The 21,968-nt window shown below is 39.2% G+C and overlaps 1 protein-coding gene across 1 annotated transcript in view; it reads right to left on the bottom strand.

Annotated features, from left to right (window-relative positions):
* LOC140775950 (probable glutathione peroxidase 5) overlaps positions 1-14,949 on the bottom strand; it is a 53,204-nt gene extending 38,255 nt beyond the window's left edge. The window contains exons 1-3 of the mRNA XM_073119452.1: positions 14,652-14,949; positions 14,469-14,545; positions 13,780-13,841 (exon numbers count right to left, since the gene is read on the bottom strand). Coding sequence (XP_072975553.1) covers positions 13,780-13,841; positions 14,469-14,545; positions 14,652-14,708 — 196 coding nt within the window. The 5' untranslated portion in view covers positions 14,709-14,949. The remainder of the gene's footprint in view (positions 1-13,779; positions 13,842-14,468; positions 14,546-14,651) is intronic.
* Positions 14,950-21,968: the final 7,019 nt, after the last annotated feature.

Below are 21,968 nucleotides of genomic sequence, written 5' to 3'. Positions count from 1 at the left end.
TCGTACTCTTCTTGAGGTAGCTGCCATTCGTCGCTAGCCTTTGTATCAAATGGATGTAAAGAATGCTATTCTTCATGGTGATTTGGCAGAAACAGTTTATATGCAGCCTCCACCGGGATTATCTGTTCCTTTGTCCCATGTTTGTCGACTTCGGCGTGCCATCTATGGTCTCAAGCAAGCACCCCGTGCTTAGTTTGAGCGGTTTCGTCGAGCAATGACAGAGGTTGGTTTTGTTGAGAGTGATCATGATCACTCTGTTTACGCGTATTTCTCCGCAGGGACGTGTTATTCTACTACTCTATGTAGATGACATGATTATTACAGGTGATGATTCAGCTACTATCAAGTCTCTACAGAAACATTTGTCTCAGCACTTTCAGATGAAGAACTTGGGTCACCTGCGTTATTTTCTTGGTCTTGAGATTGCTCATAGTGAGAGAGGTATACTTGTATCTCAACAAAAGTATGTTTCTGATTTGATTAGCAGGGCAGCTATATCTGATGATCGGACAGTTGATACACCACTTGAGCTTCATGTGAAGCTTCGTCCTACAGATGGAGTGCCATTGACATATCCAACTAGATACAGACAGCTTGTTGGACAACTTGTGTATTTATGCATCACTAGGCCAGATATTTCTCATGCTGTGAGTATAGTTAGTCAGTTTGTGGCGGCTCCTCGATCTACTCATTGTGCAGCACTACTCCGGATTCTCAGATATGTGCGGGGGACTGTTACTCGCTCTCTATTGATGTCTGTTCGTTCATCTCTTGTTCTTCGTGCTTATTCCGATGCTGATTGGGCTAGTGATCCTACCACTCGTCGTTCTACTACTGGATTCTATGTATTCCTTGGTGACTCTCTTATATCGTGGCGGAGCAAGAAGCAAGATATTATCTCTCTCTCTAGCACTGAGACAGAATATAGAGCCATGTCCACTACTTCTAAGGAAATCATTCACCTTCGCCGTCTATTGGGAGATATTGGCATAGCAACTCCTACACCCACTGCTCTTTATTGTGATAACAGGAGTGCTATACAAATTGCAAGCAATCCTGTATTTCATGAGAGAACAAAACATATTGAGGTAGATTGTCACTTTGTTCGACATCAGTTTTTAGCTGGCACTATTAGTCTTCCACATATCATCTATGGAGCAAATAGCAGATTTCTTCACCAAATCGCTACAAGTGTGTTCTTCCATTCGTCACAATAGGGATATCAAACAAGCAACTAGAGGCTGATCAAGACGACGACAATACTGATGATGTACCATAGTGGTGTAACATGCATTAGTCACTTGTGTTGTTGCTAACAAGGTTCAAAAAATGAAATCAGGATCGGAATAGGCATTTAAAAAAAATGTTACTATCAACCGAATTGGCCATATCGATCGTCTAGATCAGATCAGACATTTTTTAATTATGTAGATTCTAAATATTATCTAAAAATATAGAAAATTTCTAAAGATTTAGAAAGAAATGACAAAAAATAAGAAAATAAAGAAAGAAAAAGTATGGTGTAGTGAAAACAGAAAAGAAGATATTAGAGAGAGAGAGAGAGAGCAAGTGGAAGAAAACCAAACAAAAGAAAGAAAAACCTTAGTATAGTGAAGGAGAAGAAAAAAAAAGAGTGGAAAAAATTTTTAAAAAAAACTAAAAGAGAATCAAAAAAATAAATTAAAAAATTATATACCAGAGTTCATCAGAGTTAGATCTATGTCGTCGGAGTTCACCAGGGCCAGATCTTTCCGTAAGAGAAACAATGGCTATATGGCAAAGAGAGAAAAAGATAAAGAAAAAGCAAAAGAGAGAAAGAGAGCAAAAAGAAAAAATGAAAGAGAGAGTTTGGATTGAGCTCGGGATAGGCTGATCTTGCTAATCATGGTTGCTAGCAACACAGTAGCAAGAAAGTCATACTGATATAATCTCAAAAGCATCCAATAAGTATCTATTAAATATGTGAGAAGTATCCAAACAGTAATTTTATATTTAAAATGATAGACACTTTAAGGAAGTATCCAATATGTATCCCAAAGTATTTGATGTTAATATATCCTATTCGATACAGCATCTGATATTGAAATGGTGAGAGTATGAAAAGTATCGGATAGTCAATTGGATATTATTATCGATATAAAGGAGACAATGGAAACAAATCCAACCATAAAAATTACTTTGCAAGAGCGGATTACCAACTTGTAGCAGTTTTAGCTAGCATTCCAAAAGACAAGAGACAAAACAAGAAACAATTGCAGAGCTATTTGGTGGTTGCACCAATAACTATTGCCATCAATTCTAATGGAAGTGAAGAACAAAAACTCAAATAACTGTCATAGGTATAAAGTAGTTCAAGCATATTCTTTCATCATTGGGAGCATCAATTCATGGCATCGAACACAATAGACCTATAAGGCTATAATAAGTATGGATAGCATACACCTATAAGGTAAATATTAGGGGACTTTAATTATTGCCACGGATGATGAAAAGAATAAAAGCAATATAATGGAACTTTGCAAGTTTGCAAATTTTTATCGTGTGAAAGAAAAGGTTTTGGTATGATAAATTGCCATAACAAGATCATAGCAACTATCAATGACGAAAGGATTGTTTAGAAGAAGCCAATGGTTGTGTCACCGCATTGTGTGCACTATATGTTAGTAACTTCAAAATGAACTTTGGCAATACTACTTTTAAAAATTTTGTTTACTTTATGATTTGGAAATCACGTTTAAAGGTTTTGACTTTCAGATGTCACAGGATGTTGCATCAGAATTGGTGAGATGGCTTGACAAGATCTTAATGGAGAAATGGACTTTATCTTGCAATGGTGAACATTGTTACGGAGTAATGAGTACCAAATTGTCGGAAGTGGTCAATAATTACCATGTGATCGTTCAGTTCTTGCCAATAACTTTCATGCACATAACATTCTATCACACAATCTACTACTTATATGAGAGGAGAACCATTTCCCAACACTTAGAAAAGCCATTTCATTTGTCTCGCTAATAAAGAGTATGTCTTGTTTTAGCTATGTTTCACCCTAGTCTTTTTTGTTAAGTGTTCTAATTTCATGTATATTTTTCTAGGATTGGTTGTATAGTATATTGAATGTTTGATTGACATTTGATTCTAAAGAATCTTTCCATAAATGGTCCCACTGTTTGACCACATCTAGGCAAAGTGTTAGCAATCGCAACAATAGGCACATTTCTTTAATTAGTCAAAAACTTACTATATATAGAGCCAAGGTGACATTCTTGCCCATAGAGTGTTTTTAGATATTGTTTGCATAAGCAGTTCAAATTTTAGTAGCTCTGATAATGCTGCTACCTGAGTCCGATTCATGGCAAAGTCATTCTTTTGTTTTTGTGGTCTTTCAAAGACTAGTTAAGATGCAACTCAATCGGTGAAGCACAGACACAAATATGACACGATATAGACACGATAACACGGCAAATTTTAAAAAAATAGGGCATAAACACGACATAGAACATGATAGAATAAAGGGATAATTTCCTTCATGCTCTGAACTATCACACTTATACAATGACCTTCTAAATATTTTTTTGGTACATAATGTGGTGGGGACACCACTTTTCGTCATGTTTATTCTCGTAAGCATAAAAGGGCTGCACCCGTGGCCCTTTGGCTTCACGAGGGTAGTGACTAGTCACCTTCTAGGGCTATTTTTCGTTTTTTGTCTTTTAATCACCTTCTAGGGCTATTTTCGTCTTTTGTCTTTTACTTTATTTGGCCTATATAAAAGCTTGTAATCATCTTTTATGGGTTAATGAATATTTTGAGAGCTTTTGCCTATTGAGTGTTTGTTGGTGGATTCCAACGTCGGTGGATTCCGACACCCCGATTGGTGGATTCCTCGGGTTTGATTATTTCTCCCTACTTTTTCTTCTCAACTCTACAATCAAGACGTTCTACATCAGCCTTGGTATCAGAGCAAATCGTTTCCTAGTTTATGGACGCTCTACCGCCTGGATTCTACGCAGCGCCTCATATTTTCTTCGTCAGATCAATCGCTCTACGAACCCGTCGCCCGATAACATTAGGATCCGGATCCGAGTTACGCGAGGAGATTACCCTCAAGGAGGAAAACAATAAACCATTACCATCACAAGGAGATAATCACAAGTAAACTTTATTCAATAGATTTTCTTTCCCCGTTTTAGATTAAAAAAAGAAAGAAAGAGCTCTCAAAAAAAAAAAAGAACAGAGAGAAAAAAAATCCGAAATTCAATTTATTTGTTTTATCTTTATCTTTAATTTTGAATTTCGAAAATTTCAAAATTAATTTTAGAAGATATTTTTTTCTTCCTTTTCTTATTTACCTTTCCTTAATTTTAGGGATTAGTTTCCATAATTTTTGAAAATTAGTTTCCTCATTTTAGGATAAATACCTATCTTATCTACTTCCCTAACTTAATCTCAACCAACCCAAAACCTAAACCCATTAACCCACTAGCCTAAACGGCTAAACCTCTCTTCATTCCAAAACCCAAAGACCACTAACCAACTAAGCCCACCAGCCTAACCTAGCCCATCTTTTAGCCTTAGTGAATCAATAGAAACCTACCCAAAAATCGACCTGTTTACCCACAACCCATTCCAAACCCATCGTCATCTTACTCCTCTTTAGCCCCACCCGCCACTCACATCCATCATCCCTTCTTTCTTTGTTCGCCGACGTTGCCGCCGACCTCCACGAACGACACCACCATCGATTTCCACGGCCCTTGCTCTACCGTGCCACCATCTTCACCACCACCGCTACCCCTACAGCCCTTACCGCGACCGCCGCTACCGCAGCCACCCGCTGCCATAGTTTCCAACCGCAGCCACCCATCCGTAGCCATCTTTGCTACTACGACCACTGCTGCCACTTCCACCGCCCCTGCCACAGCCCATCTTCACCGCCGTCGCCGCTCTACTATTGCCGTCGCCGCTCTACTATTGCCGTCGCTGCAACCCCTGCGCGGGCCTGCCACTGCTTCGTCATAGTCGTCACTACCATTTTTGCAGCTCCTTGCCACTGCAACTACCGCCGCTGTCCCTACCACAGTAGCCGTCACCACCGTCGCTGTTGTCGGATTCCAGCCATCGTTATCACGACCACCATCTACAGTGGATGTGCGACATTCGGTAACATCCGTCCTTTCTTTACTGTTATTTGTTAGTCTTAAAATAGCAAATGTCTTTCTGTTGGTGTGGATCATAGCCATATTGAGCCTGTTATTGCCTACTATTGCCTATCTATTTACATTGCTTAATTCATTTGTTTTATTTCAACAAGCGCTTGAGCCTGATATTTGCCTATCTACTTCTTTTTGTTTGTTACAAAAAAAAAACATTTAATATTAACCGTAGAACTAGCTAGGTTAGAGGGAAAGTCTTGACATATCTGCAGTCCCCGTCTCGATCTCCGGAGCTTGTACTATTGGTTTGCAATTTTTCTGCTGAGTCTGACTGGCTCTTACTGAAAACTTCATAAGTGGCTGTAGGTTATTCTGGTTATTACTCCCTTATTGTTCGCTGTGATCTCTTAGCTTGCATATCATCATTCATTTATTGCATTTATTTTTTTTAGTAGTAGAGACACTTTATATGAACCTTCATAGTGGTAGGAGAGTCTCTCACCCTTTATCCCAGTCTGTTATGGAACCCAATACCATGGAAGATTTTCGTCGATTTTTACAAGAGTCCATTGAAACCATTACTATCAGATTAGACGACTTCAATGCTCATCTCGAGGCTATTGAGATGGGTCGTGACCAACATGAGACTAGGAGTGACGTCGGTGCGTCCAACACGGGTGCCACGCGTGCTGCTCCTAATGTCGAGATCAATCAACAGGCTTCATACTACCCTCACCATGGAGAGGTCCTGAGAGAGAACCTCATAGGCAAAATTATTGTGAAAATACATTTGATTTTCAAAATATCAGGGGGTTTAGAGGCAATGTCGCCTTTAGAGAATCTGAAAACCATGACAATCAAATTATAAAAAATATTATGGTGGATGCCCCAACTTTTGTCGGTCGCTTAGATCCTACTGTATTTACTAACTGGCTCCGTGAGATGGACCATTTCTTTGAGTGGTATGATCTACCAGAAAACCGACGCGTTAGATTTGCCCAAATGAAACTAGTCGGCCGAGCCAAACTATTTTGGCAAAGTATAGAACAATTATTAGTGCGACGAAACCAACGTCCCATAATTCATTGGCATGAAATGAAAGAAAAATTAAAAAAAAAATATTTGCCACATTCTTATCTTGGTGACCTTTTAGATCAATGGAATAATTTTAAACAAGGAAATAGGCCTGTGAGCGATTATGTCTCCCACTTTGAGGAATATATGCTGAGATGTAATGTTGTGGAGGATGAGAGGATGACACTGAGTCGTTTTAGGCGTGGCCTTAACGATGACATTTAAAGAGAGTTAGTTTTTCGGGAGGTTACCTCCTTGGACCAAGCTTACACTCTTGCGTTGAACTACGAGATAATTAATAGGCAACAATTGCCTAGGTGACCAATTGGACGCGACCCTCCCAGTTACGCATCTACTGGCGTAAAAGCTCCACCACCATCGGTACCTACCAGAACTATCCAAACTACCACACCTGCCCAACCTGACAAAGGGAAGGGGCCCCTCCATGAAACTGCACCTATCCATGACCCCCGTCGATGTTACAAATACAGACAAGTTGGTCATGTAGCCTCAAACTGTCCTCAAAAGACCCTTTATCTTAGGGAACAGGATGACATTATCGGGAAAAATGAGCTCGATGAACAAGTTTATGAACCTGACCCTAATGATGTCCAAGATAGTGACGAAGATCGTGATTATGGAGACTATACTGTTGGTGTTGTTCGTTGTGCTTTGACGCAACCCCGAGAGATCGATGATTGGCAAAGGAATGCAATATTCCACACTTACATTAAATGTGGGACTAAAGATTGCAAAGTCATCATCAATAGTGGGAGTTGTATTAACGCCGTCTCTTCTAACGTTATATCTCGCCTAGCGTTAAAGTCCACACCTCATCCGAATCCTTATAAGGTGTCTTGGGTAAATGATTCTTCCATTGTTATAAATGAGAGATGCCTCGTTCCTATCACTTTCCTTTCTTATAAAGAAAATATGTGGTGTGACATAGTACTGATGGATGTAGGGCATATCATTTTAGGTCGCCCTGGTTATTTGATCATGATGCAACTATTTTTGGGCGTTCTAACTCATGCTCTTTCAATTTTGAAGGCAAAAAGATTAAGATAAATCCTATGCGCCCTAAAATAATTAACAAAGATAACAAGAAAAATGCTCCAAGTAAAAATGGTTTGCACATAATAAATTCTAAAGAATTTGAAAAGGAAGCAAACCAAAGCTCTATTGTGTTTGCCTTGGTGGCTCGTGAAGTTGGGAGCAATACCCTCACTCCATCCGACGAATCTGCTCCTATACTAATGAGTTTCAAGATGTGTTTCCGGATGATCTGCCGGACCAATTGCCTCCTTTACGCGATATCCAACATGCAATTGATTTTATCCCTAGAGCGTCCCTCCCAAACTTGCCACACTATCGAATAAGCCCCAAAGAATATGCTGAACTGCAACATCAGGTAAATGAACTTCTTATGAAGGGTTTCATCCGCAAGAGCCTAAGTCTTTGTGCTGTGCCTGCCTTGCTCACGCCAAAGAAGGATGGGTCCTGGTGTATGTGTGTCAATAGTCGAGCTATCAATAGAATAACAATCAAATATCATTTTCCCATTCCACGACTTGATGACATGCTTAATATGATGGCGGGAGCTTCAATTTTCTCTAAGATCGATCTTAAAAGTGGTTATCACCAAATCCGAATTCGCCCATGCAATGAATGGAAAACTGCTTTTAAGACAAAAGATGGGTTGTATAAATGGTTGGTAATGCCTTTCGGTTTATCAAATGCCCCAAGCACTTTCATGCGTGTTATGACACAAGTGCTTCGCCCATTCATGGGCAAATTTCTTATGGTGTATTTTGATGACATTTTGATTTATAGTCGTTCAAAAGAGCTTCATTTGGACCATTTGCGTCAAGTCTGTCTAGCGCTTCGTGCTACTCAACTCTATGGCAATAGGAAGAAGTGTTCTTTTCTTGTTGATCAAGTCATCTTCTTAGGATTTGTGGTTACTTTAGGAGGAGTCCGCGCTGACCGTGAGAAGGTCAAGGCAATTGTTGATTGGCCGGAACCACGAAATATTCATGATGTGCGTAGCTTTCATGGCCTTGCTACTTTTTATCGCCGCTTCATTCGAGGGTTTAGTACTATCATGTCGCCGATCACTGCCTGCTTGAAGAAAGGAGATTTTCATTGGAGTAACGCAACAAATAAGGCTTTTGAAGAGATTAAGAAGAAAATGACAATAGCGTCTGTAATGCGTCTTCCTGACTTTTCTAAAGCTTTCGAGGTGGAATGTGATGCCTCAGGCATCGGGATCGGCGGTGTCCTTAGCTAGGAACGCTATCCTGTTGCCTATTTCAGTGAAAAATTAAATGAAAGCAAAAGTACTCCACTTAAGATAAGGAATTTTATACGGTTATTCAAGCTTTACGCTATTGGCGCCATTATTTACTTCCGCATGAATTCGTGCTTTATTCCGACCACGAAGCTCTTTGATTCTTAAATTCTCAGAAGAAACTAAATTCGAGACATGCTCATTGGATCGAGTTCTTACAGGAGTATACTTTTGTACTCAAACATAGAGCTGGGGTTAAGAACAAGGCGGCTGATGCACTTAGCCGAAGGGTTAACCTTCTGTCTGCCATTAGCATCAAAGTCACTGGGTTTGACAAAATGAAGGAAGATTATACAACTTGTCCGGACTTTGGCGAAATCATTCTCACTTTGCTGACTGATCCGAACTTAGCTTTGGACAGTTATTCCCTCCAAGACGGTTACCTATTTAAGATTAACAAGCTTTGTGTTCCCCGTACATCCGTGCGTGACTTTCTTGTTTGGGAGATCCATGCTGATGGCCTATCGGGTCATTTTGGACGTGATAAGACCATTGAGGAAGTGGAGCACGAATTCTACTGGCCAAGTCTCAAACGTGATGTCACAAAATTAGTTGGTCAATGTAGGACTTGTCAATTAGCAAAGCACAGAAAACAAAACACTGGACTTTACACTCCATTACCTGTGCCTAATCACCCGTGGTAGGACGTTAGTATAGATTTTGTCCTGGACTTGCCTCGCACATTTAGAAAACATGATTCAATCCTCTTGGTTGTGGATCGCTTCTCTAAGATGGCCCATTTTATTCCTTGTGCTAAGACCTCTGATACGTCACAAGTGGCCAAATTGTACTTTGCCCATATCGTCAAGTTATATGGTCTTCCAAAAACTATTGTTTCCGACCGGGATGTTCACTTTATGAGCTATTTTTGGAAAACCTTATGACACATAGTTGGCACAAAATTAAAATTTTCTACTGCCTATCATCCTCAAACCGATGGTCAAACCGAGGTTGTTAATCGTAGTCTTGGAAATCTTTTATGCTGTCTCGTGGGTAATCATAACAAAAACTGAGATGCCATTCTTCCTATAGCCCAATTTACATATAATAACTCCATTAATAGGTCTATTGGCATGAGCCCATTTGAAGTTGTTCATGGTTTTAAAGCACGCAAACATCTAGATCTGTTGCCTATGTCATCTCATTCTAGAGTCTCTGAGTCTGCCGAAACATTTGCACATCATGTTCATTCTTTGCATCAAGAGATCACTAAGCGAATTGAGGCGAGTAATCACCAATATAAAATACATGCCGACTTGCACAAACGTGCCAAGGAGTTCGATGTTGGAGATCATGTTATGATTCGTCTCAGACCCGAACGATTCCCTTCGAGAGCTGTTCGGAAGTTGCATGCCCGTAGTGCAGGTCCTTTCCAAGTTATGAAACGTGTCGGTGCTAATGCTTATGTTATTGATATTCCCCCTGATTATGGCATTAGTTGTACTTTTAATATTGAGGATCTAGCAGCCTACCATCCACCTATGCACATCCCCACCAAACCCTATGCTACATCTCTACTACCCTTCCAGACATCCCTGCTGTGCCACCTACCACTTCTCCTTTCCCATCCACATCACAAGAAAAGATAGATGCTATTTTAGATGATCAAATAACATCTACTGCAGAAGGAGGGGTTCACCATTTTCTTGTTCGATGGCACGGGCGACCAGAGTCTGATTGTACGTAGATCACTCGCGAGGAGTTACAGCAGCTTGACCCTGACATTTTGGAGTACTATCAGATCCACTCGACTAGGTCGAGTTTCTTCCACCCTGGGAGAGTTGATGGGGACACCACTTTTCGTCACGTTTATTCTCGTAAGCACAAAAGGGCTACACCCGTGACCCTTTGGCTTCACGAGGGTTGTGACTAGTCACCTTCTAGGACTATTTTTCGTCTTTTGTCTTTTAATCACCTTCTAGGGCTACTTTCGTCTTTTGTCTTTTACTTTATTTAGCCTATATAAAGGCTTGTAATCATCTTTTATGGGTTAATGAATATTTTGAGAGCTTTTGCCTATTAAGTGTTTGTTGGTGGATTCCAATGTCGGTAGATTCCGACACCCCGATTGGTGGATTCTTCGGGTTTGATTATTTCTCGCTACTTTTTCTTCTCAACTCTACAATCAAGACGTTGTTCTGCATCATAATGACTCCCCTAAATTATTAAAAATATCTTTTTTAACCCTTCCTTTACCCATTTCTGTCCAAAAGATGTCATGTGGTAATCACATGACAATTTTACCCCTCATACATGTGCAAGTCACACGTAAGTCATGAGAAAATTTTAGGTGGACGAAAATACCCCTCCTCATCCTCTCCCTCTATAGCTGCTATCACTTATTCTTACCTAGCCCACCAGCCTAGCCCAACGCCATCGTCGCCTCCTCCACAGTCCACTGCCAAAGCTACCGCCTTCACGACATTGACCACCGTCGATTGGGAGCGACGTGCTCAAGCTTGGATCCACCGTGCTCATCTTCCATAGCTCCAAGATCATGAGCAAAATATGCATCCACTTCAACTTCAACTCCATCAAGAACCTCACTAGAGTTGGATATTGGATTGCCACAGCTCCGCTGCCACCATCGGCCGATTAAGGTGAGATAGATCCGCCCACTTCTCTAAGACTCGATAGCTATCATAGGTGAAACCATGAAGGCCAATATCACCACCCTAGGGCCCCTTATCCTCCTCAACAAGCTCGACCTCGTTAGCCGCAGGCCCTCAGCCTTCACTGACCTCATCAGCCACCAAGCTGAGGCAGGCCACCCCGTGTAGTTCGTTATGCCTTGCTCCCTTGGGCTGTCAATGTAGTGACTAAAAAGGCAAGGCCTCCTTGTCGCCATCAACCTCCACGTCCCATCTCCACCAACCTCATCGGCTCCCGCATGAGAAGGCAGTGAAGAGAAGAACATGAGCGATGGTGATGATACACCTTTCGCTGAGAAAACAAGGAGAAGGCCAAGGGTCTCCTTGTCACCTTCTCCTAACCTCCACCGTCGGCCCCCAAATCACCTCCACCTCTACCCGACATCGAGGCCGCATCTATGTCCACTTTGAGTTCATGCACGGTGAGGCCCACAGCACCAAGCTCGACCTCATCCCCCACAGGGACCCCCTTCACCAACAGGCCGCTGCTGGCTGCCCCCTGTCGTGCTTCACGCCTTGCTACCGTGGGTCGTTGACGGGATGGATGTACTTAGAGAGGAGAGGAATGTGTTTAGAAATGGGATAAAAGGCAGAAGGCAATGAAGAAATTTAAAAAAAGTAAAATATTTAATATTAGTTAAGCCACTTAATTATTTCATTATTATAAGTGGAGTGGTAATTTGGTCAATTTATTAATTCTATCAACGATATTAGGGGGCTGAGATATTTTTTAAAGTTTAGAGGGTCAGTGTGTACCAAAAACAAGTTCAAGGGGTCATTGTGAAAATGAGTGATAATTCAGGAGGTGATAGTTCAGGAGGTGAAAAGAGAATAATCTCTAAAACAAATAAATAAGTAAAACTATATAAATATAATTATTGATAGATCTAAAACAAAATTTTGCAATCTAATGGTGTAAAATACACATATATCAATTAACAAATGTCATTGTTTTATACTAATAAGTGTCAATTTTTTATATTTCTTTCACTGGTTTAAACTAACAAGTGTCACTATTTTTGAAATTCCTATCACTGTTTTAAACAAGTGTCTTAATACTAGTGGTAGAAGACCAAAATCCATTCATCAAGACAAAAGAAAAAAACCATTGGCCACCTGTCAATAGTAAAAGAAAATGATAGAAGAAATTGGGGAAGAAAACGGAAAAAAAAGAACTCACAGTGGGACCTGTCTTAGCACCCACGCAATATAGGGGGAAAAAAACCATTAGCCACATACAAGGCCTGTGTCTTAGCACCCGCAAAGTAGAGGGAAAGAAGCATTCCCTTTCCGACAAAACTAAGTGGCCATCTCCATCAAATGAAGGTTGAAGGATCATTCAATTCATAGGCCAACAGAGAAGACTCATCATCTTCTACACACACATATAGAGGTACTCGTAAGGGGGAGATCACACGTCATCGGCTCATCTCCAATCATGCGTCATCGGCTAGAGTAGCTCTCCATTGCCAATCACACTGCGTCATTGAGTCATTGAAGGCAAGAACTCGGAAGAGGAGAATACATAGGTAGGGTTTTTAGGTTTTATTTTAACAAGCTATTGGATCAGGTATTTTAAAATTTAAAAAAAAATGAAGTGGCATGTCTTATCGGCATGTCCCAATGTGTCTAAAATAGATTTTATTTTATTTTTTTGACAATGGATACTTCGCAATGTGTCCAATAAGTTTTGGAGCCATGTCGCCGACATGTCAGTGTCCATCACATGTCTAACACGGACAGCTCACCTAAACAAAGGTGTCGGTGCTTCATAGAACTCAATCAATAAATAAGTATTTTACCTTTAAATCTTGGATGTATGGTTTGTAATCATAGCTTAAATCATTATCCCTTTCCCTAGATATAACACAGATTCTTTCTAGGGGATTCCTCTTATTTACCGTTACAAGTTGTATATCATTGTAAGTGACCCTTATGGAAGAATCACTTGATAAACACAAGCAAAAAGGAAGGTGCTTCTTTAAAAGTCAGCCAATTATTCATGCCTAAGATGATTGGTATTATACCTTGAAAAAATAATCTTACACACTAATTTGAGTCATTAATCACATGCTACGAAAATGTTCAATCTGACAATCTCCTAATCATTTATCCTCGTTTTCTTCCAACATAAGTAGGCATTGCAAGCATCTTCTTTGATAGACCAAGATAAGGGAAGAGTGAAAGAATCAGTTGGCAATTTCTTATTTAATGTTAAGTAATTCAATAGCAAGTAGTATATTGCGTCATATTTAGAAATAAGGTGGATATCCCCATTTATGAAGATATGCCGCATTTATGTAATTTCACAGATTGAAAAAGGAGACAAGTTATTGTTCTGTTGCTCTTGTGAAAACTTGGTGATAAGTTGATAACAATCTGACACTGCATCATGCTTACTGTACCTCTATGTCATTGTGATAATGCTATGTGCATCTCAAATAGTTACCATATTTAGAAAGAAACTATCAAACAGTAAACACAAACGACATTGGCATATCCACATATTGGTATCATAGAGAAAGCCAGAGAACAACATATTGCTAACCTTTGCCCTTGTACTTGTTGTAGAGTTCTGTCAGTTCAGTGTAGTTTCTATCTGTAAACCCACTGTTACAAAATTCCACAGAAGAAGAAAAAGAAATGTTAGGAAAGAAGAGATACTTAAATTTCTGCCTTTCATAGAGTTTCAGAATATCAAGTAACATTAACACTACAATCTTTTGAATATCATTTATCCTTGGCAAACTTATCTAAGGTGCAACTGAAAAGACACTAAACACCACATCTGGCTTGTATTGTTCATAATTGTCTCTTATAATATTAGGCAGTCAAGATTGTCAGAGAAAAAAAAACAAAATGTCACCTTATTATTTAGCTAGTCTTCACGTTAGTTCCACAAGATATATTGTCATTTGTTAGGTCGTCAAATTGTAGTTTCTGTGTGGCATATCTTGATAGACCAACTGAGTTTCTAAGAGGAAAGATGATAAATGTTATTCTTCATCTCTTCACTGACATCTAATCTAGGTCCCTAAACATATTTTTTACGATAGTCGAAAGTTTTTACTGCCAATTACGTAAATTTAAACGCAAAGAACTCGAAGGAATCTATAGGAAATTAAGCAGGAAACCAAAAGACAATAATCATCGCAGACGATATTAGACAATTTACAATAGTATAAGGTAAATCTATAAAGGGAGGAAAAGACAATAGCAAGACAGAAGGAATAATACCATTTAGAAGCAACATTAACAACCAGAAGAACCTTTCCCTTGTATATTCCCAGATCAACTTCCTTACCGCTTGTATCCTGCCACAGGACACCAAAAGCAATAGTAAAATCTCAAAAACAAAAGGAGAAGACCTAAAAGAGACCCATATGAATCTGGAAAAAATCCGGGGAAGAATTGCTTTACTTTGACGGCGAATTGATGGATGGAAGTCTCAGCAGGGGAGGATTGCGTCGCCCCCATTACTCTCTCCTCCCACCAAGGCAAGATCTGATATTTTAGCCTCTTTCGCCGCGACAGAATCGTCTTACTGCGGTATCACGTATTCACGATCAAGTCAATCAATAGCGATAATACGTTGCATCAGAATATCCGATCGTTTCTCGAGTTTGGATCCGGCAAGGATACCGGAGTCCAGGTTGGATGCATAGAACGGATAACTTGAAAAAGAGATTTAGCCCGATTTTTTTGGGTTTGCGTCCGGGGTCTGGCACCTAGTAAGGGAGTTTTTCACCAAACTAGCCTCCTCGAAGTTTCATATACCGAAATAGACCCATTTCAAATTTAATATAAGAAAAAAGGTCTTGTTTTGCACGTCCATGTCAATAGAACACTAAATTGAATAGCGTGTTATATAAAAGATAAATTGTTGATGAATTTAGCGTTTTTCTTATAGGGTTAAGTCACCAATCTTGTTAGCATTTTTAATCCTAACAAGCCAACACACCATAAAATATTACTAAGACACACACTCAATATATTAAATTTAATGTTATGAATATCAGTCAAGATGGGTTCTAATCAGTTAATCACTAACTTGGATTTGCACATGAGGAGGGCTAATAATTTTATGATTGCATTTGTTTTTTATTTGCTTTTGTTATTAGACCCATATGTTAGGTGCAATTGTTATTTAGCCCGTTTTGCTTACTTGTACAAGTCGAACTCAAGCCTGTTCGAGTCGACTAGCTGAGTCAAATTAGATAGCCACCAAATTCACTTGTGATGTGCATCTAATCTTTAAATTTGATGTATTAGGATGCTGGATTAAATCGATTAGACCTAAGCTATGAGTAGCTAGGTTGATCAAGTTGATTAGGGAACCACTATAAGAGATATGGTGCGCCCTTAATAAAGATTATCTTGGATTAATGAGATAATTTTGGGATCAACTTCTTCCTCCTTATTCAATGACCTCCATGTCGTAGTCGACCTAGCACCACCGAGGACAAATCATTGTTGCCTACCTCCTCATTCGGCTGTCACCTCTCAACTCTAAGAGATGGCTGATCCTTCTATATATCCCTTTCTCTACTACCTACACCTTACATTCATATCATCCACTATCATGGTTAGGACTGGTGGTGGTGCTTGTGATGGCAATACTGAAGCTTGTGGCTTGGTGAAGGTGATGCAATCACTTTGCTACTATGATTGGTGCTCGGGACAGATTTGGAACTGGAGTTTCGGAGGGCAATGTGGACCAATCTAACCATCCAAAAGACCTACAACTCTAGTAGGTTGTTTTTATGATGGAAGTTAGGATTCCAACGTAATTAAAATCACAATGATAGGAGGTGTAGATCAAAAATTATGGTAGAAATACTTATCAAAGGTCAAAAGGTGACGGGATGGATGTGGATGGTGGATAGTGGAATAATATCTAGGGTTAGAGTTTTAGAAGGTAATAGCACTAATGGGGATGAACAAAAGGCTAGACAATGGAGATGAGGGTAGACTAATCCTTTATAAGCAAGGGGCGCGGTTAGATTGAGGGAGGAAGAAGACGATGCCCAATAATTACTACAGTCGAGGAAATGAGATATTAGGAGGAGAAAGAGAGAATAAAGAGATAGAAGAAAAACATCAATAATCTTCGATAGATTCAATGATGTAATCTTCCACATATTTATATGTTAACTTACCAACTAAAATAAACAAGAAATAATCCTAATACAATCCGTCCTCGTCATAGGACATTCGAACGAGCACGAGGCCGTTCGAACAAATAAAAATATTGCTCTATATGTGCAAATGGGTGCAAGCATTCAAACAGGACGTTCAAACGGGCATTCTTGGCGTTCAAACACTCAAGCTGGAGAACCTCATTTTTTCCAAAAAACAATAATGCTTCAGTTCGAGGCGGGTTGGTAGGTCTAATCCGTATTAATCTATCATATTTCCATCACCTTATCTTCAAGGTGAAAAGTTGGGGAAGCAGTCAAGTATGTCAAACTCATGCTCCCAAATGGGCACATACGTCGGTTTACTCAACCACTCGATCAAAACCTCGGTCTCCATCTAGTCCCATGGCATCTTCTACGTCATCCCAATACTCTAACTAGTTCAATTTAATTGCTCTCCTCAATAGGCTCGGGTAAGGTAGATCTGGCTATTTGATTTGGTCATATTTATGTCTTGAGCATGAACACATAAAACACGGGATGGATATGAGTGTCTTTTGGCAAGGTTAATTAGTAGGCTATTGGACTGACTTGTTGCTCAACTCGAAAGGCCCAAAGTATTTGTAGCCTAGCTTTTGGTTCATATCTACCTCAATGAGGACTATTGATATGGTTGAGCTCGTATGAATACCATTGACTCACCTTGAACTTGCGCCCTCTATCATGGGGTTGCTTCATGCGGTTTTAGGCTATGGAAAGATAAGTCTTAAGCCTCCTTAATATCTCATCCTGGTCTAACAACATTAGATCGATCTTCTAGGTTTGGTCCATCGTCACACCAAGTTATAGACTTGTAACATTGGCGGGATACAACCATAGACCACCTTGAGGGGGCTCATTTTAGTGTTAGAGTGGTGAGCCATATTGTACAACCATAGACCACTCTCTCTCTCTCTCTCTCTCTCTCTCTCTCTCTCTCTCTCTCTCTCTCTCAGGTTCGTTGGAACAAAGCCGGCGGGGAGGGGCTCGGCTCGGTCCCCTCCCCTTCCTCCCCTCCTCTTTCTTCTTCTCTTCTCTTCTCTTCTTCTTCTTCTTCTTCTTCTTCTTCTTCTTCTTTCTTCTTTCTTCTTTCTTCTTTCTTCTTCTTCCTCAACTGCTTCTCCTCTTTGTTTTTTCTACAACAATGTTGGGCTCGGCCTACCACTATAGCAAGCCAGTGCTAGGCCAAGCCCAGCAGTAGTGCTAGTACTCCTTATTTTTTTATTATTTATTTATTTAGGTATTTTTTTCTTAATAAATACAAATAGATTTAGACATGAATTATTTTAATAATAATATATATTCATCAATATGATTATTATTAATTATAATTAATTAATGATTAATTAGGTTATAAACTATTACACATAAATATGGGTAATACTTATATTTATTTATTTACTTATATGTCTATTAGATTAATAGATAGATTTGTAAATTAAAATTATTAGATTTATATACTAATATTGTTATGATATACATTTTAAGTAATTCTATTATTTTATTATATATTATTATTCTGCAACAAATAAAATACTAGACTTATTTAGTTATTTATGTATTATTTTATTATTTTATTGAGTATAGACTACATGACTACATAGTCCCTAATTAATCAAGATAGCATATGAATTATAAAATTAATTACAAATAGACCTTGTCTATACTTACAGTTATTTAGCCTTTTATTTTATTTTATAATTATATATTCAGAAATATTCTTATATAAAAAGAAACAGACCTCTTCTCCTTATATTATAATTAGTATTTTATAATAATAGTATAATTATAGTATTTGAATCGTATCTATAATATAGATCTAGTTATGTAATCAAAAATAAAAAGAAGTGATTCTAGACCTAATAAACCTTTATATTTTACTTGAATTAATTCTAATTAGATAAACGACAAATTTCATGCTACTTAAATATTTTCAGATCCCAAACCCCCTTTATCTAGAACCCCATGGACCTTATCGATGAGTTAACGTTTGATGATTTGTATAATACAGGTCGAATCATAGTGTACTCTTGTATTAGTTGTTTTAGTTGTATCTTGATGGTTTATCGTGGTCTATGTGAGTCCTACCATATTATGTAGTGGTCTAGTGTATATTATTATGGACTTGGATATTCATATGTTAACAGGTTTATTTCGTTAATAATATGATTTATTTGGTGATACATTATGTGAGTATGGATATGTTAGCAAGTTTTATTTGATGATGTCATAATTATATGTGCATAGGAGTGTATCTGTGCATGACGGGCTCCGCCCAACTTGTCGCGTGCGTCGCGCGTGTCGTGTGTGTGCGTGGACATGTACATGCCTATGCCGGGCAGGGGCATTACACTTACTAACAACACCTTTTATTCTCTCGGAGTTCCTTGGTAAAGGTAAAGCTGATCCACTTGGTAGATCCAATCGATCGGATCCCCACCCTTGAACGTGGACAGTCTATTAGTGCAAGATCCTTGCTCAAACCCTATTATCTCAATCTGGATCATGTCCACCACCATGTTGGAGTGGAGGAGGGTGCACCAAGATTGGTTGATAGTCCCTCCAACGGTGGTCATCTCCGGCCAGCGGTGGAACGTCATCTTCATCACGCCAGTGGTCGAAACCGGCTAGAGGTTCCCCGTTAGATGACCTCTTTGCTGTAGTCCAACCTACGGCCGATTTAGATGGACTGATCCTGCTGGTCTAGGGCTTGGTGGCGGCATGATGATAGGCTGAGGTGATGTGTAATAAAAGTTGCTATATCAAAATAAGGAAGCTTATTCTAGTATAAGTTTAATCTTATTTCACAAGTAAAAGTGGGCATAAGGTTGCAACCCCCTATCATCCTCAAACAGATGGCCAAGCTAGGATAGCAAATAGGAAAATTAAAAATATTTTACAGAAGACAATTATCTAAATCACAAGGACTGGTCTTTGCATCTCAATGATGCTCTATGGGCATATCACACTGCATTCAAACCATCCATTGGAATGTCACCTTTTCGGCTTGTTTATGGTAAACCTTGCCACTTATCGAGTTAGAGCACAAAGTTTGTTAGGCTATTGAAGACTTCAATATTGATCTTGATAAAGCTGGCTCACACCGTAAGCTTCAGCTTAATGTATTGGATGAACTGAGGAATAATGTCTATGATACTTCTTGTGCTAAGGATCATATGAAAATTTTCTATGATAAATACATTATTAGAGGAACATTTGCACCCTTCTAAAAATGTCCTTTTATATAATTCTGGATTGCATCTATTTCCAAGTAAGTTTGAGAACTCAGTGGACTAACCCATATATTGTTAAAACGGTTTTCCTTCACAGTACAGTAGAACTCACAAATCTATGGTTCTGTCTTTAAAGTGAATGGGCAGCGCCTCAAACCATTTTTTGAGAATATGTCAGAGGTTGAAGTTGAGGAGGAGCATGATTTGGCTGAGCCTATAAACCATGATTGATTAAGAAAACAAAATTGTACAAATGTATATATGTTTCCTTTTTTTTTTTGTAGTTACTAACTTATTTTATAGGTACTTAGAATTTTGTAGTGCTTTCTTCGCATCAAGGTAACAACTATCACTTTCTACGTATTTATCTTCATATTGCATGTTTGTTTGTTTTTGGGATGAGTACATTTTTATTTTTTTTTATTTTTCTTTCCTTCTTTTATTCTTTTTTCCACATTACTTCACTTCCATTCTATCTTGGTGCATGTTGTTACTGCTGATTTCATAAATTTAACCCCAAAAAGTAAGTTTATAAGTTAAAGTTGGTGTCAACTTGATGTTTTGCTTAAGAAGTATACAAGATCATACAATTTCGAGCTTAATATAAAGGAGGCACCACATTTTGATTAATATTTCTAGAGATTTTTTACAAATCACACCCTACATTTTACCTATTTGGTGATTCACACTCTTTCTTTGAGGATTTTACAACCCAACCCCTCTTTTTTCTTATAATTCACATTTAACATCCTAACATTATTTTGATTAATTAACGTCGACCAAGTTACTAAAATACTCTTGCCATTCTCTCTTATTTTCTATATATCTCTACCATCTTCCCCACCTATCTCCTCCACCATCCCCGTTGTCGTACTCATTGTTATTGTTGCCTTTCCTCATCTTCCCCCCTCCTCCTCCTCCTCCTCCTCCTCCTCCTCCTCCTCCTCCTTCTTCTCTCGGAAGAAAAAGAGAGGATGAAGAAGATAGGGGGTAATTTAGGTATTTATCAATTATTTTGTATATTATAACAGGATGTTCCTTTTCTAGTACTGTCTAAGTTAACTTGGCGTATCAAACGGAATATTCCTTTTCTAGACTTCCAAGCAATCTTGACTAAAATGAACCACGGTCCAAGTTTATCAAATAGAGTTTGAGGGAATTTGTAATCATGTACCGGGTTGGTCAGACTTAGCCCCTCCATAGCACCTTCATTAGTGGACGGTCAAGTCTGACATACAAGCGGAGATCAATGCCATGATGCCTAGGACATTGTTGGAGGCCTTTTCTACGCCGACCATGAAGGAGGAGCAGGTCAAGGTACGAACCACTAGAGATGATCCACAAGAAGGGAGTGTAGGCTTTGATCAGGGTGAATGATGGTAGATGGAAGAGGGTGGAAGGAGGGATGATGGCAGTGGTGATGGTGAGGAAGATGATGGGCCGATAGCAGTGATGAAGGGGGATTAATTTACTTTTACTCCTAGGTTATCTTACTCTTACTCCTAAGATAAACTCAAGGCTAGAATACTTTTTCAATGCTTGGATGTTTAACAAAGGAGCCTAACCTCTGTTATATAGAGGTCGGTTACATTAGTTAAGGCCTGTCATGACTTATTTGGACTTGCCTTAATGGCTTACATGACTAAACTAGACCTGCCTAAAAGGCTTACATCGTGAAATAACTAAAGGATAAATGGACTTGATCAATCGAGCCCAATATCCCTGTGAATTGATCATATCGCTCCACCACACTTTCGACCACCTTGTCCTTAAGGTGAGAAGTCTGGGAAGCGTTGTTCAAGTCGAACTCAGACTTCTAAGTCGGATCTCCTGTTGATCCGTTGGACCACTCCACTTGTACTTGTGTGATCAATCTTCCATCTACCTGAACCCTTCTCTTGGCTAGAACCAAAGTGGAATGGGCTCGCGGTCATGTGTGCCTGGATCGGGTATGTTGGTCGCAACAATTATCTCCGCTGCAACTCAGGCTCACAAAGCTGAAACATGGAACAATGGGTGCACCCACAAGTCATCTGGAAGATCAAATCGATAAGCCACCTCGCCTGCTCGTTCAATCACTTGGTATGGCTGATGTGATCCGGGTCTAATCGCATCAATTCACGGGGACATTTGGTTTGAATGACCCTCAAGGTCAAGTCTAGTCATGTGAGCTATTAAGGCAAGTCCAAATAAGTTATGACAGTCTTTAAGACAAGTCTAGTTAAGTTTTACGCATTTAAGGTAAGTCCAATTAAGTCATGTAAGACTTTAAGGCAAATCCTAATTGGAGTCGTGTCAGCATTTAGGGCTAGTCTTAGTGGGACTTG

Source organism: Typha angustifolia, chromosome 14 (genome assembly GCF_048772165.1).
Source record: "Typha angustifolia cultivar Huaian chromosome 14, ASM4877216v1, whole genome shotgun sequence".
Taxonomy (NCBI): Eukaryota; Viridiplantae; Streptophyta; class Magnoliopsida; order Poales; family Typhaceae; genus Typha; species Typha angustifolia.
This window is presented reverse-complemented; position numbering and strand designations above follow the sequence as displayed.